This window comes from Siphateles boraxobius, unplaced genomic scaffold (genome assembly GCF_051911475.1).
Source record: "Siphateles boraxobius isolate OS27281-9 unplaced genomic scaffold, OSU_SipBor_1 66, whole genome shotgun sequence".
NCBI lineage: Eukaryota > Metazoa > Chordata > Actinopteri > Cypriniformes > Leuciscidae > Siphateles > Siphateles boraxobius.
Window position 1 is genome coordinate 32,610,001 of NW_027509193.1, and position 15,200 is coordinate 32,625,200.

Below are 15,200 nucleotides of genomic sequence, written 5' to 3' on the forward strand. Positions count from 1 at the left end.
GATAGATGGATAGATAGATAGATAGATAGATAGATAGATAGATAGATAGATAGATAGATAGATAGATAGATAGATAGATAGATAGATAAGTTCATTAGTACATATAGAATGGTAGTTTAATTGAGTCTTGGGCTTCAGGGAGTTTAGATTTGAGTTTTTGTGTTGTACACTGCTGGGCCACCGTAGCCTTGGCTCAATTTGAACTGTTGCAATGAAAGTCAATGGGTTTTTTATGATTTTTAATATTAATTTTTAAGAAATCTGAAAGTCAAATCAGTCTGAAAAGATATAGCACACTAAGTCAGAACAGTCTGAAGGTCTGACCCGAGTTTGGAGTTTGTAGAGTTAAAGCTCTAGGAGGAGTAGCAGTCAGAAAATTTTGGTTAAGAAAAAGAAGAAGAAAAAGAATAATAATAAGTTTAAATAGGATTTCAGTAAGTTGGCTTTCACAAGCCAACTTAATAAGTATGTGAGATAACAATAGTGTTGCTTTGCCATAGGCAAGCACCACTAATAAGTATGTGAGATAACAATAGTGTTGCTTTGCCATAGGCAAGCACCACTAATAATAAGTTTAAATAGGATTTCAGTAAGTTGGCTTTCACAAGCCAACTTAATAATAATAAGTTTAAATAGGATTTCAGTAAGTGGGCTCTCACAAGCCAACTTAATAAGTTTAAATAGGATTTCAGTAAGTTGGCTCTCACAAGCCAACTTAATAATAAGTTTAAATAGGATTTCAGTAAGTTGGCTTTCACAAGCCAACTTAACAACAAAAATGACAGCGGGAAAAAGCAGCCGTTAAGAAAGCAATTCGTCGTCAACATGTCGACATATAATGAGGTAATTAAAATTACACTGTTGTGATTGTTTCATTGTATATAAAATGAGACTAAAGACAAGATCTGAGACTAGTTTGAATTAACCCCCTTCTTTGCATGACACATTGACATTACAGTAACGTTACAGAATGGCTCTTGGCATTATCCTGAACATTGTATTTGTTGTTTAAACGTCATATCCTTTTGATTTCCCCGGTAAAAACGTCCCGAGTCCTTCTTCACATAAAAATCAGTCTACAGGGCTAGGAAGTCGGGGAAGTTCCCGTTTTTTTAAGTTTCGTTTCCAGCTGTGCACACATTGACAGCAAAAAAGCAATTATTTGAAAAATCTTACATATATAGCCCATTTAAATTTAGCTATTTATTTATTTATTTATTTATTATATTATATTTCAGCTTTAGTTTTTATTTATTTCCAGTTAATTATTTTAGTGCATTAACTTAAACTCTTTTCAGCTTAGTGCTATGGCAACATTTCTAATTTTCATTTAAATTAAGTTTAACTTTGTATTTTATTATACTTCAGCTTTTTTTTCCAATTAACAAAAGTTTTTAATATTTTCAATAGTTTTAGTTAACGATAATTCTGAAATAAAATTAAAAATGTAGACTTATTTTATTTCAGCATTTCTCAATTACTATTTTAGTTCAAGGGCTAAAACTTAATTAAAATGAAAATAAAATATAGAAATATGATACTCTAATAGTATATCAATGATACTAAAATAACACTCTCTCATGTTTGAGCCCAGGAATGCTTTTGAGTATTGCTGGGTGGTTACTAGGGGCTTCTAGGTGGTTACTAGGGCATTGCTGGGTGGTTACTAGGGGCTTCTAGGTGGTTACTAGGGCATTGCTGGGTGGTTGCTATCTGATTGCTTACTGGCTTTAATGGGTGGTTACTAGGGCATTGCTGGGTGGTTGCTTACTGGCCATAAATATGGCTTGGACCCTTACTTCAATGTAAGTCTATGTTTGCCTCTTTGTTGAATTGCACTTTTGAAGTTCACCACATTTGAAATGTGTTTGCCAGGGACCTTTGATGAAAACTATATGGCAGTTGTGTTGCAATACAAAACATATAAAACACAAATGTAAAGCTCAACTTGAGGAACTCGCTTCAGTTTCCTTTGCACAAAAAGAAAAGTGAGTTTGTGCACTTGCTTGAGCTGATAGCATCTGTTTTTATGACTTTATACCCGTGTCTCTGCTTTTATCTATACGTACCCAGAAAACAACCACAAAGGGGCTTCCTGAACAGTCATTTTCCTGTTATACACCACTAACCCACAACCTCCAGAGCCAGAGGAAACAAGGGAAATACATGCACCGTTGACCTGAGTGTCACCTGTTTTTCTCTACAGAATCTAAAAAAAATATTTAATAAGACAATTAAAAAATCTCATATTACTTTTTGAAGACCATTTATGCCTTTTACAATTGATTTTGCATGAATTTAGAGGACCAACATCTGTTTAATGCGCATAAAATTCATTCTTTACTAAACAGACAAAGCCTTGGCATGATTGAAACCACCTGTGGGCCTAATCGCATTTCACATTTCCCATATCATCAATGTGTCCTGGGTTGAAATAACGGTACAGTCCCGTCATAGTGATAATGGACAGTGAGCTGCAGGCAGACTGGATAGACTCGCAATACTTGCGCTTATCGGTGCGTAAGAGAAGTTCAGGGCTGTGCTGATAACGCAGGTTGAGCATAAAAAAACATGAGTGTCAGGCTGTGATAAAAAGAACCGGTTACTTGCTACAGAACAACACCAGTGCAGTTTGCATTCTTAAAAACGTGCAACTGAGCACATGTTGATCGTTGATGCATTAATGCCACAAGAGTTTTTGAACCCCTTGAGTAAAAAAAGTCATATTGTTTCCTACTCAATCCTTTTTGAGCACGTTGAAAGGTTGAGCATGTAATGTTGTCTCTTGAGAATATATATTGAGCACTTCAAACAGGCCTGTCATCACACAAGCTCCGCCCAGTAAACAACACACTTTTTGATGCTCCGCCTACAAATAGTAAAAGCGTAAACACTCTGTGAACATACTATCAGCTTATCAGATGAGATGCACGTAACCGTCCATGGTGTCCGCAAAACAATTTGGTCGAAAAGCCCACCTAGGAAAGGAGGATACACCTTTAAACGGTGCAGTTTGTAATGTAAATGGATGAGAAAAATGAGGAGCGACGGACTGAAAGTTGTTTTCATGCTTTGTCTTGCTTTCGCCACTACAGGAGGAAAAAGTTTTGAAAGTACAGGTAAGAAATAATTGTTTGACTAATGTTCTTCAGTGTCAAGTTACATGCATTTCATGACTCTATTTATTCCTGTGATGTAAAGCTGAATTTTCAGCATCATTACTCCAGTCTTCAGTGTCACATGATCCTTCAGAAATCATTCTGATATGATGATTTGATGCTCAATAAACATTTTTTTATTATTGTTATTATCATCAATGTTGAAAACAGTTGTGCTGCTTAATATTGTTGTGAAAACCGTGAGACGCTACCTTTCAATAGATTAAAAATATCAGGAAAAAAACAAACAATTTAAAACTTTATTTTATAAAGGACCATTAAACTGATCAAAAGTAACAGTAAAGGCATTCATAATGTTACTAAATATTTCAATTTTTTTAAACTGCTGTTCTTTTGAATTTTATATTCATCAAAGAATCCTGAAAAAAATGTTTCGCAGAAACGCAGCAAAAATTCAACATTATAATAAGAACTATTATTAATAATTGACCAACAACAATTTTTTTTCTATTTTTAATTTAGAAAGCTTTGAAATATGCATTATTTTAGATAATCTAAATCATCTTAAATAATATATAGTTTTATTTATTGAACTTCTTAAATGTAAAAAAATGCTTAGTCCAAAAAAGAAAAGAAATGTTTGTTTCTGCCTGTGTTTTTTGTACTTGTGCTTATTACAAAATTAATTTACAATTTACATTTGTCTTTGAAAAATGCTAACAATGCTTTCAACTTTTTATAAAATGATTTTTCAGTGTCCCAGTTACTCAGAGACGAACCAGAGGATCTTAAATGTTTTGTGGAGGGAAAAAAGGATCTCACTTGCTTCTGGGAAGTGGAGGAAGCGAGGAATGATCGATATACCTTCATGTATTCATACGAGTAAGTGACTGTTTAAGACTTTAAGGACCAAAGCTATAATCAATCTTTTTATCTTTCGTTTTTTAATTTTGCATTTTCATTTTTCCTTAGAAAGTGATATAACACACACTGGTCCCATTTTAAAATATTGGTCTTGAAAGACAGTGTATAATAATGGTCCCATTAAAACATCAATGAGCGTTATTTCTTCTTTTCATATGTCTTCAGGAATAAGAAGAAGATGCCTTGTGTGGTTTCCTCTCGTTTTTTACTTGCCAGTAACAAAACCGTGTTCTTCTGCAAACTGCCCAAAACCCTGTTTTTCGTGCCTCTTGACGTGCAGGTTTTCCGTGATGGCCGGACTCTCTATAATCGCAGTCTCAGAGCTGAGAACATCAGTAAGTCTATTAAAATTAATACTTGAAGAAAATACTAACCAGAATGCAGGTATAGCCCTCTACACGTTTAAAGTCAACATGAAACAGAAGTTGCGAATGGCTTTTCTTTGCTATTGTGATGTATATGCGAGTGAAACTGCTTCTCGAACAAGAACAAATGTAGGCCGTGGAATGTGGAATTGATTGAATGGTTGTGGTTTGCTATTGGTGGATTTCATGTGAGTGACAGGTTGCCCCGCCCTCACGCCAGTAAACACACCATCAGAGAAGAGAATATATGTTAAAGGGAGGGGAAGTTATTTTGATTAAAGATCACGAGGGCACAAGAATGCACTGATAAATAATTTATAATAAATAAATTCAAGTCATTTGATTTCATGCTGACTTGAAGACATTTTCCAATGCCTTTCCATTCACAGTATTTGTAGATCCTCCCAGAAACCTGACGGTCATGAGCTCAGGGAAGGAAGGGCAGTTGAACGTGAGCTGGCTGCCGCCTCCGCTCAAATACATGGAGGACAGTATGATATTCGAGGTCAGATACGCAGTGGAGGGAAGTCAAATGGGCAAGGTGTGTGTTCTTTATTGTTTTTCATGAGTCCGTTAGTGCCGTTTGAATAAGCCGAAGCATTGTGTTTCTTGGTGAAATTCAGCAGTGAGTTGTCTTTTGAAGGTGGAGGAGATGAAGGCCAGCACCATGCTGGTTTTGCGTGACTTGCAGTCCAGCACCAGATACAAGGTGTGGGTCCGTGTCAAACTCGACGGCGTCTCCTTCAAGAGCTACTGGAGTTCTTGGACGGATCCTGTGTTTGCAGACACGCTGCCAAGCGGTATGTGGATTTCAATGCTTATCGGAAGTACAATCAACAAGTAAAACATATGAAAGCCCATTTACGCCACATAAAAAAAATCATGCAAAATCATGACAAAGTCTCATAATTATGATATAAAAAGTCGAAATCATGACAAAAAAGACGAAATTCTGATTTAGTTATAAATGACAAATCAAAACAATGACAAAAAGTTTGAATTATGAAATATAAAGTCATTATTTTGACTGTTTATCTAGTAATTTGGACATAATCTCATAATTAGCTTTTAGTATGTCATAATTATGACTTAGTATAGGTGAAAATTATGACCTAAAAAGTCGAAATTGACTGTAAAAATTATGATTTAAAGTCAAATGACATAAAAAGTCGAAATTATGGCATAGAAATATGACTTATACAAAATATGTATGTAATCATTTTGACTTTGTCATAATTATGACACAAAAAATGACTTGTGTCATAATTTCGATTTAAAATCATAAATATGAGAGAAAAAGTCAAATTTGATTACATAAGTCAAAATTATTACATACCAAGTCAATTAAGAAAGTCATGATTTATCTCATAACTCATCGTGAGAAATGATTTACTGTTAGAATTTTTTCATTATCTCATATTTAAGAATGTGTCATAATTTAAACTTTTATCTCAATTTCTAATTATCTAACATTACAATGAATGATCTCATAATAAAAGGTGAAATTGTGACACTCTGTCATAATTAGGAAACCTTACTGTCATAATATATTTTGTGATGTTTCATATCTATACATGACCACTGCTCTCTCTGGCTCAGCACATGTTCCGGTGAGGATTTAATAGTCACAGGCTAATCATGCTGTCATTTTTTTCTTTTTTTGTAACAGACATGGATCCGCTAATCGTGCTACTGGTGCTTTTCATCGGATTGATCCTCTGCCTGCTGTCTCTGACTGTGATTCTGTCCCACCACAAGTCAGTTCTCACAAATACACACACACATACACAAATACACACTTAATGAAAACATACAATACCATATTGTTTTTATATCATGTTAATGTTTTATATAATGTATAAAATAATCACTTCAAACTAACCATAACCCATTCTCTAAGCAAACATTTCATTTTTATCAGAAAAACCTTTGACAATCAATCAGTTATTTCACATTAACATCTCGGGATATTTTTCTACCCAATATAGTGAAGTACAGTAAATTGTAATGGTTATCAAGTATGGTTGCCTGTGTAGGAAAGGTAATAGATATTGTAATGATCATCTCAGTATCCACTGTGACAATGCAAACTCCACTTTCTACTATGAACAAGTGAATCATGAATCGATTCTGTGCTCATTACAGGTTTCTTCTGAAGAAACTGTGGCCTGAGATCCCCACGCCAGAGCACAAGTTTCCAGGTCTCTTCACAGTCTACAAAGGGGATTTCAAGGTAATTCATGCATGTTTTCAATTGAATGTCACTGCACCACTTACACGGTACCATGTATAATTTGACATGTTGTAACAAAATAGAAAATGAATGGTTTCCTGTGATTGGTAGAGTAGTAAATGAAAACTTATATAGGGTTTGGTTCAGGTTGATCGGGACACTTTTTCCCAGTCATCTCAATGAAGGAAAAAAAAAACAGTTTAATCTGAAATCAATATCTCTTATCTCCATAATTATTTATGTGGTGAAACGCTGTGTAATAATTGTATACCTTAAATTACTGTATAACGTATCTCTTAAATGTCCGTCTAGTTTGAACTCCCAGCGCTGCAACTGCTCTCTCCGCGGAAGCTTTGCGTTTAAAGACCTAATAAAATATTTCAACTCAGATCAATATTTTCGTGTCTAATTATTTACTTGTGTGAAGTAGCCGTGTAATAAGTGGGATAATGCACATCCAGCCGGTTGTTATATCAGAATAAACACCTTCAGGTTGACCCTGTCGGGGGTTTATTCTGAGATAACAACTGGCTGGATGTACATTATCCCTTACTTAAAGGTGCAATGTGTAATATTTCTGAGGATCAATTGACAGAAATGCAATATAAGATCCATAACTATGTTTTCAGTGGTGTATAAAGACCTTGCATAATGAACCGTTATGTTTTTATTACCTTAGAATGAGACCTTTATATCTCTATAACCGCGGGCACCCTCTTCTATGGAGGTCGACATATTGTGTCGTCATGTTTCTACAGTAGCCCTTAACGGACAAACGCGTTTCGTTACTATGTTCAGGGCCTGAAATTAACACCTGACCATGCGCCAAATGCGGGTGAATTTTGCAATTGGCGGGTAAAACTGTCAATCTACCTGCCACGTTGGCGGGTAGCCAATGAGAATTGAGTGATTCATTAGTTTTTTTGTGTTTTTTTGCGTATGTCCGATAACATCAACAATTTTCATTCAAGCAGCTGATTTCTGTGAATGCATGTAAAACTAAATGTATATTGCAGCACAGGGTGAAGTCAGTATTTACATTAACGACGATTTGAGACAATAAATGTACATTTAATGTAAAACTATGTAAACGGCGCTCTGTGGTGCGGCAGGATTTTGAACAAGGTCCTGAGCTGTTGCTGGGCGCCGTGTACAGACGCCGAATGGCGCCGCTGGTGTGTGTACACTGATAGAAAGTAATGTGTTCGAATTTTAAAGACGTGGTTCTGCACGACGCGGCGCCGCGCATCCGGTGTGCGACCCCCTTAAAGGGTAAGTTCGGCGTTTTACAAGTAAAGCCCTGTTTTAAGATCGTTTCTGATGAAATCGAACGGTTAAGATTAAAATTTGGACACATGCTGCTGTCCCGAGAATTTTAGGTTTTTGTGTTAGCACCCCACCACCACCTATACAATGGTTTCAGAGGGGCACTGGAACAATCATTCATATAAACGCATTAAACTTTAGTTTACAAAGACGTGAAACTCACCGAGTGGTCTGGGGTGTTCACTGATATGCTCACGCAAAAATCGCTGCAAAAGAAGCTTTCCAACAGGTTTTATCGTAGTTTTTGGAAGAATGTCCGGTTGTGAGGCGTTGGAAAATATTGCTAACACAAAAACCTAAAATTCTCGGGACAGCAGCATGTGTCCAAATTTTAATCTTAACCGTTCGATTTAATCAGAAACGATCTTAAAACAGGACTTTACTTGTAAAACGCCGAACTTACCCTTTAAGAGTTATTATTACTTATAATGATTTCGTTAATAACTTGACAGCACTTAAATGTGTATTCTTACAAGTTAAAGAACAATGTTTGTGTGATTTCTATTTTTCACCTTTATGAGGCAAAAAAAAAAAATTGGCTGTTAAAAAGTTAATGTGGCAGGTGGATTTTTAAATCCACGTGCCACAGTGGCTGGTGGTCAAAAAAGTTAACTTCAGGCCCTGACTATGATGCTCTTCGTGCAAGGAAGCAAGCGTAGTTCAGCGAATAAAACACTGACACAATGATGAACAAGTGACAATAATATTCGCAATAACATATAGTTTTACTGAATAATTAAGTTAACATAATTTCTTAATTTATCCTTGTAAAGAAACCTCATTGCCTAACTTGCTACTCTCTGCTGTCTCAGACGATGGCATATTTTCCTGTCGGCCATCGTAACTTTTGTTGGTTGCAATTCATAACCTCACCACTAGATGAAAAATCACACACTGTACCTTTAATTTAGAAAATTAGCAACAATTATATTAACAGCAATAATTAGAAATTCCTGTTGTAAGAACAGCTAATGGATGCTGTGTTTTTGTCTCGTTAATATTCCAGGTGAAGATAATTAAGAAATTACGTTGTCTTTGATTTACCCCTTCGCCAAGTTCCCTGTTCCTTCCAAAGTCCCCACTGCAAGGGCTCTTGGAGCGAGTAGGGATCCAAAGGGCATCACTTCCGATCGAAATTCGCCCAATGTTAGCATTTGTCCTTCTGTCGAAGCTGTATATGGGTAGGAAAAAAGCTGATTGGAACTGCAAAATCACTGAAAAAAAGAGATCATTACTAGTAGTAGACGTTTACTAACTAACTATTCTGTGCTTCCTCGGCCCTCAGGAGTGGATGAGCCAAAATAATGGGAGCACGTGGGGAAGATCAGTCCATGTGTTCACGGAGGAGCTTCCCTCACCTGTTGAGGTTTTGTCCGAGGTTTCTCTGACCAGCTACTGCACGTCCCCGAGAGAGGAGAGGAAACCTGCGGAGGAGGTAGAGGAGAGCGAGCGCACTGATTCGGAATTAATGGGAGGGTTGCGAGAACCTCCTCACGCTCACTGGCTCATGGAGCAACTGAGGGCGCTTCAAGGAAACCCAGAATCTCTCTCCGAGTCTACGTTAATGCAGTCACATGACACTTACGTGGCTCTCAATCAAAACTCACAGCATCTGCAAGGAGTTTCCGAACGGCAGATGGACGATGTCTTCGAGGAGACGTTACCGCTTCAGACGCTCTTTACCACCGCGGGAACGTCGTCTTTGAGCGCCTCGCACTCTGACCTCGGCTCGCTCCCGCAGAGCTCGGGTTCGGGAAGACTGTCCTCGCAATCCAGCTTTGAGTATCCCAACCACACGTGGCCCCACAAAGGGCCTGGATACACCTACATGGCGGTCGCAGACTCGGGGGTTTCCATGGACTACAGCCCGATGAGCTCCAGCAGGATCGCGGTGCTCGGGAAACATGGGATCTACACCAATGAATACAAAAACGAGATTTTTGGCAACAAGTGGCCATTCTCCAGTCAACATGTCGAATCTGGATACTGATACCTTACCTCAGGATCTTACTGATTTCTGTTTCATGCATGATGTTGAAGGACATTTGAAAACACTAGGATGTTTCTGGAGAAAAGAACATATTCCATCAGAAATAAGCTAATATTATAACATTACTATGGCAGCTGTTAATTAAATATTTTAGTACAGTGTATCATGTCCCACTAAAATACCAGTGGATAGTTTCCATTTTTAATACATCAATTTTTGAATACATTAATTAGTGGCACTTTCCACAAATAGTGAATTGCTTCACTTCAATGTTTCTTAAAAAAAAAATTGGAACAAAAATGGAATGGGGGGAGGGTGGCATTATAGGATACATTTCAACAATTTTGTAGAAATATTAAATAAGATTCATAATAATATATCATGAAAAATAGGACATTTTCAGAGCAACCAAAATCTGTACTATGAATTATTAAATCATACATATTTCATACATACATAGTAGGTTATATTGGTCAAATGATGACCTTTTTTGTATATTCAACCTTCATCAATTGGTTTGATCCAAAAATTACAAACTTCACATAAAATAAATCATAATTTATCAAATTAAGCATTACATTTGAAACAATGAAATGTGTATATATGGTTATATATATAAACAAACCTATTTTTTACCCTCTTTTTGGAAAGTGCCTGATTTGCAGCTCACATGCCATTCTGTTTTGCGTTTTCCAAGTCTAAATATGTCTTGTAAATTGTACATGTATTATATATATATTTGAATGTAAATAACACTTTTTTAAAAACTTTTTTTGTAGTATAAGTTACACTAATATGTTTATTTCGGAGCTGTAAAACATTAAACCTAGAGGAGATTGAGTTATTTGAAGGATAATTCATCCATCTGTCCATCCATCCATCATTTTTTATGTCCTTAGATGCTGTGTTTGCATTTGGATAGTTCTTCTGGTGCATTCTGGTAATGCTTGTATGGTTGACTATTTCTCATTGTTGACATTTGCAACCCATTTTACTTTCCTATTGTGGCATTTCTGAGTGGAACAGTGTAACGTAACTGTAGCAGAAAGACTTGATTAGATCGTGAACAGTGGGCGTTTGCATTTGATAATGGAGGACTACACCCTTCCTGAAGCACCACTAGCACACAACCAGCTTTGGTGACATTAACTGAAAAAAGAAAGCACTTTGTACTCAAGAAAAAATATTAGACATTTTTCAGTTCTGTTGAATAATGTGCACTGATGACTCATTCACAACAAAAACAGGAACGTGTATTATGAAAGTCAATTTTGTGTTGACATTAAGTTTGTAATACGCAGTACGGTCAAATTACTGTACAGAAACCTTTTACTTTATAATAGCAGTTTAGTTTGTCTGCAACTCTTTTTGTGTTCTATATTCTGTAATGTTAAACCAAATATGTTGAATTTGTAAACAACAATGAGTTAAACTAGATGAATTGTTAATATGTAGTATGAAAGCTACACTTTAAAAAAATAAAGGTGCTAAAAGTGGGTTTCTCGCTGTGATGCAACCGTTTTAATTCCCCAAAGAACCTTTCATGAAACAGTTCTTAAAAAGAACATTTTAATAATCTAAAGAACCTTTTTCCACTATAAGGAAACTTTTGTTCAGTTGAAAGATTACATTTATGTTAAAGTGTCACTGAGGAACCTTTATTTTTTAAGAGTGTAGATAAAAAGCAGAGAAAAAGTTATTTCTGACATTCTTTTCACATGTAGTCCTGTCTATACAATGGTACGTCCACTGAGTGTTGTTTTATTTCATAATAGCATTAGCAATACGATTGAAAGCCTATTAATCACTTTCTAAATAACTATTTCTTTTACTTTTTCTATCAGCAATAAAGCTCCTATTTTTTCAAGAATGAAAAGGAATGTTATTTATTGCGTAATCTCTTCCATTTCAGCAAAGACTTCTCATCTACACACTTATTTTCTGTTCTCCATCTAAATGAATGCATTTAAAGGGATAGTTCACCCAAAACAATATTAAATATGTGTAACAGGATATTTTGAAGAATATTGGCTTCCATTGTATGGAGTAAAATAATATTGAGATGTTGATAACACTGATCATTTCTCAAATTATTTTCTTTTATGTTCAACACAAGAAAGAAAGGTTTGTAACGGGGTGAGTAAATTATTTTTATTTGAACTATCTATTTAGTTTTTGGCCCTAATTTCTTTAAGAAATTGTAGTGTTTTTTTTTTTTTGGCATTGGCAGATAATCCAAGTGCTTGACAAAGTGCTTCCCAACTGACTCCTAACTCATAAAACAGCCAGTAACTCATGTTAAATTAGGGGAGAAAAAGGATTATTAAAATGTCAAATAGACTGATTTTGGTTAATGTATATAATAATTCTAAAAACCTAAAAAATTAAGTACTAACGAGTACCAGCTCCGCCTCTGACCTAAAAAACAACAACAATAACAACTTGCTTGCAGAGAAATGCTTGCAGAAAGGGTTTTCGTTAAATCCAACGTAATCATTGCAAAAATTACAGATATATATATATACGCTATAAAGAGACGCTGCTGTGAACATGTAGGATATAACATGTATAGAACAGAGATGCATAAATCAGGCAGGTGGAGCTGGGGAGGTTCAGGGGAACTCTGATAGCGTGCTGAAGGACTAGTTTACAGCAAACAAGGAACCAGATTATTGAATTGTTAAGCAAAGCAATCTCATTGGCTGCAGGATCAGCAGAAGACATTCATCTTGTGCCATGTGGAGTTAGGGTTGGATAGAGTTTAGAAAATGGTTGTTTACATTAAATACATATATTTAATGTAAACAATCGTTTTCTAATCTGTTTTTGGGGGGGGGGGGGGGGGTTAAGTTATTGCAAGAGTTTTTATTAAATGCGATGTAATCAAAAGTAAACAAATAACAGTCTGTAAATAGATTAAAAAAAAGGTACAATTGGCATACAAATAAATGCTGACATTTGTTTCGTACTTTAGAAAACTTTACACATTCAAATGTAATTTCTACATCGTCAATACTTTATAAATTCTGCAAGTACAGTTGGCGGACATACAAAATATCTGTATTTAGTCAAAGTTTATGTTACTTTGTCAACTTTACAAGTAAACACTAACATTCCTATAAATCAAGTATAGCTGCTCGAACGGAGAAATAAAAATTGGTTATATTGTAATATGAACTTTTATTTTCTCTCTTCACAGCTCTCTTTGTCCCGCTGGTCCAGAATCTGCTGTTCCTCACCGATGACTGGACGAAACTCCAGAACCCGTCCTGCCTGCAGCCTCATGTGCCACTGCTGTCCCTGATGGGCCGACGAAGGACACGTGTCTGACAGATACACCTCCCACTCGTTCTGCCCCGCTATTTCCTCAAAGGTGCACCTCACCTGCAGGTAACGGTCCAGCACAGAGAGGAGAAGATCAGGGACTTCACTGTCCCGACTGCCTTCACATTCACTTTGAAAGGAGAGCATGACCCTGCACAGGCCCTGGCCGTCTCCTCTGTTCTGCTGGATCTGTGTGAGAAAAGCAGCGGTGTCGTGCAGGAGGGCCACCACGTGAGCCACAGGGCCCGGGTCGTCCTGGACCGGCCCTTGCAGAAACCTCTCCAGACCGTCCACGATGATCAGAGAGGGAGGAGACGCGGCATCGGACGCAAGCTCATGAAGAGACGCCACATCCTCAACCAGCTCCGCCAAAGTCTTCACGTACACAAACTTCACATTCTGGAAGTGAAGGTGCATGAAAACATATTATATTTGTAATGGTCCTCTCATTAACCCTGTAAAACCTGAAATAACAGCCAGACAAACCTAATGTTTATGTTTAACAGTTATTTGAACATTAAGAAAAAAACGAAAAGAAGATCTAAAAACAAAACTCTCATAAGGCTTTTATGGCTCATTTCTTCCCCTATGCTTTGACTTTACTTTAATCTAAACAATGTTTGAAACTTGCCTCTTTACAATGAATCGCTTGTTTTAAGTTGCTTTAAAAGCGTTTGCTAAATGAATAAATGTTAACGTCATGTGGTTTGATGTAGTGAGAATTTGGAGCTGAAACTCGAGGAGAAAAAAGCACCTTAATTTTATTCAGAGGCCCAAACTGAGCAAAAATATGCATTTTAGTGCAGATGTTGATATTTATATGGTTAAAAGGTAAGATGATATTCTGATAGTTTGTCATGTAAATCACTGAATCAGTATTTAGACTACTAACATAAAATGCATATAAATATCAGTTGTGACCTTATATCTGCTAAAAATATGTCTTAGTAAGATGATATTTCAATGCTTAGTTTTAAAAGCTCAGTAGTTTTAAAACATATAATGCAACGCATTACAATAAAATAAAAATTCCTCAAATGTCTAATGGATCATATCTGATACATTTTAACATGATTTGAATTTAAAAAATCTGTCTGTCTACCGAACAAGCTTTCTTTTAAAACTGCTAAACTACAATTTAAAACTATTTTAAACTTCCAGGTCTAGCGTTCTCAACCCAAGTTTGATAACTAACTTTATAAAGCGTTTACTTTATTTTCACAGCAAAAAGACATGTGTCATTCACGTCATGAAGAGGGGGCATTCTAAATGGTCTTTTAATTAATATAATATATAAACTATCATATGACAGAAGGCATATATTGTGTGCAACCGGTTTTTAAGCAAACTTTTGATCATGTCGATAATTCGCATGTCTGACTGAATTATCTTATATTAGGCTACATGTCATGTGTTTTACTATTATTATTATTAATTATCTTGTCGCTCTCCAAAAAAAGATTATTATTACCTTCAGACTTTCTAGTTTTAGTCCAGGTACTGAATCCCTCAGAGAAACCGGTAGAGACTGAAAAGGGCTCTGTGTGAAAAACAGCACTTTGAGCCCCAGATCTGTGGCAGCTGTCACGGCGGATAGAAATAACACAGCTCTCCTGATGTTTACGTCCCCAAGCACGAACGTGTTGCCTTCTACACGAGAGGGAAATACCAAATCACTCGTTCCAGATGCTGGTGCAAACCGTCTGAAAACGACTCCCAAAATATCAGCCATCACAATTTGCGTAAAATGGTTGCTATTACCAATTATTCATTTGAATGTGACTTATCTACATTCTACCGCAACAACGCGAAGATAACATGCGTAATCTTCTCCCGCGAATTTGACGTTCCACTGCCTTCTGTTTGAACGACGCATCTGATTGGCTGTCATATAAGAGAGCTCACGGTTGATTGGTGAA

The 15,200-nt window shown here is 36.3% G+C and overlaps 2 protein-coding genes across 3 annotated transcripts; one reads left to right on the forward strand and one right to left on the reverse strand.

The window, feature by feature from the left end:
- Positions 1-763: 763 nt before the first annotated feature.
- Positions 764-11,833, forward strand: epor (erythropoietin receptor). 2 transcript variants are annotated; one of them, XM_077213746.1, is made up of 9 exons: positions 764-843; positions 3,096-3,119; positions 3,875-4,001; positions 4,209-4,378; positions 4,798-4,949; positions 5,052-5,208; positions 6,078-6,165; positions 6,554-6,641; positions 9,253-11,833. In XM_077213746.1, the coding sequence occupies exons 3-9, from the start codon at positions 3,988-3,990 to the stop codon at positions 9,955-9,957; spliced, it is 1,374 nt and encodes a 457-aa protein (XP_077069861.1). In that variant the 5' UTR covers positions 764-843; positions 3,096-3,119; positions 3,875-3,987; the 3' UTR covers positions 9,958-11,833. The 2 variants fall into 2 exon arrangements, with proteins under 2 accessions (XP_077069861.1, XP_077069860.1); XM_077213745.1 differs by lacking the exon at positions 764-843 and having other exon boundaries at positions 2,900-3,119.
- Positions 11,834-12,961: 1,128 nt separating this feature from the next.
- swsap1 (SWIM-type zinc finger 7 associated protein 1) lies at positions 12,962-15,144 on the reverse strand. The gene is given in 3 exon segments (XM_077213752.1): positions 12,962-13,163; positions 13,165-13,680; positions 14,753-15,144. Coding segments are annotated over 3 exon segments (867 nt in total). The 5' UTR covers positions 15,014-15,144; the 3' UTR covers positions 12,962-13,073.
- Positions 15,145-15,200: the final 56 nt, after the last annotated feature.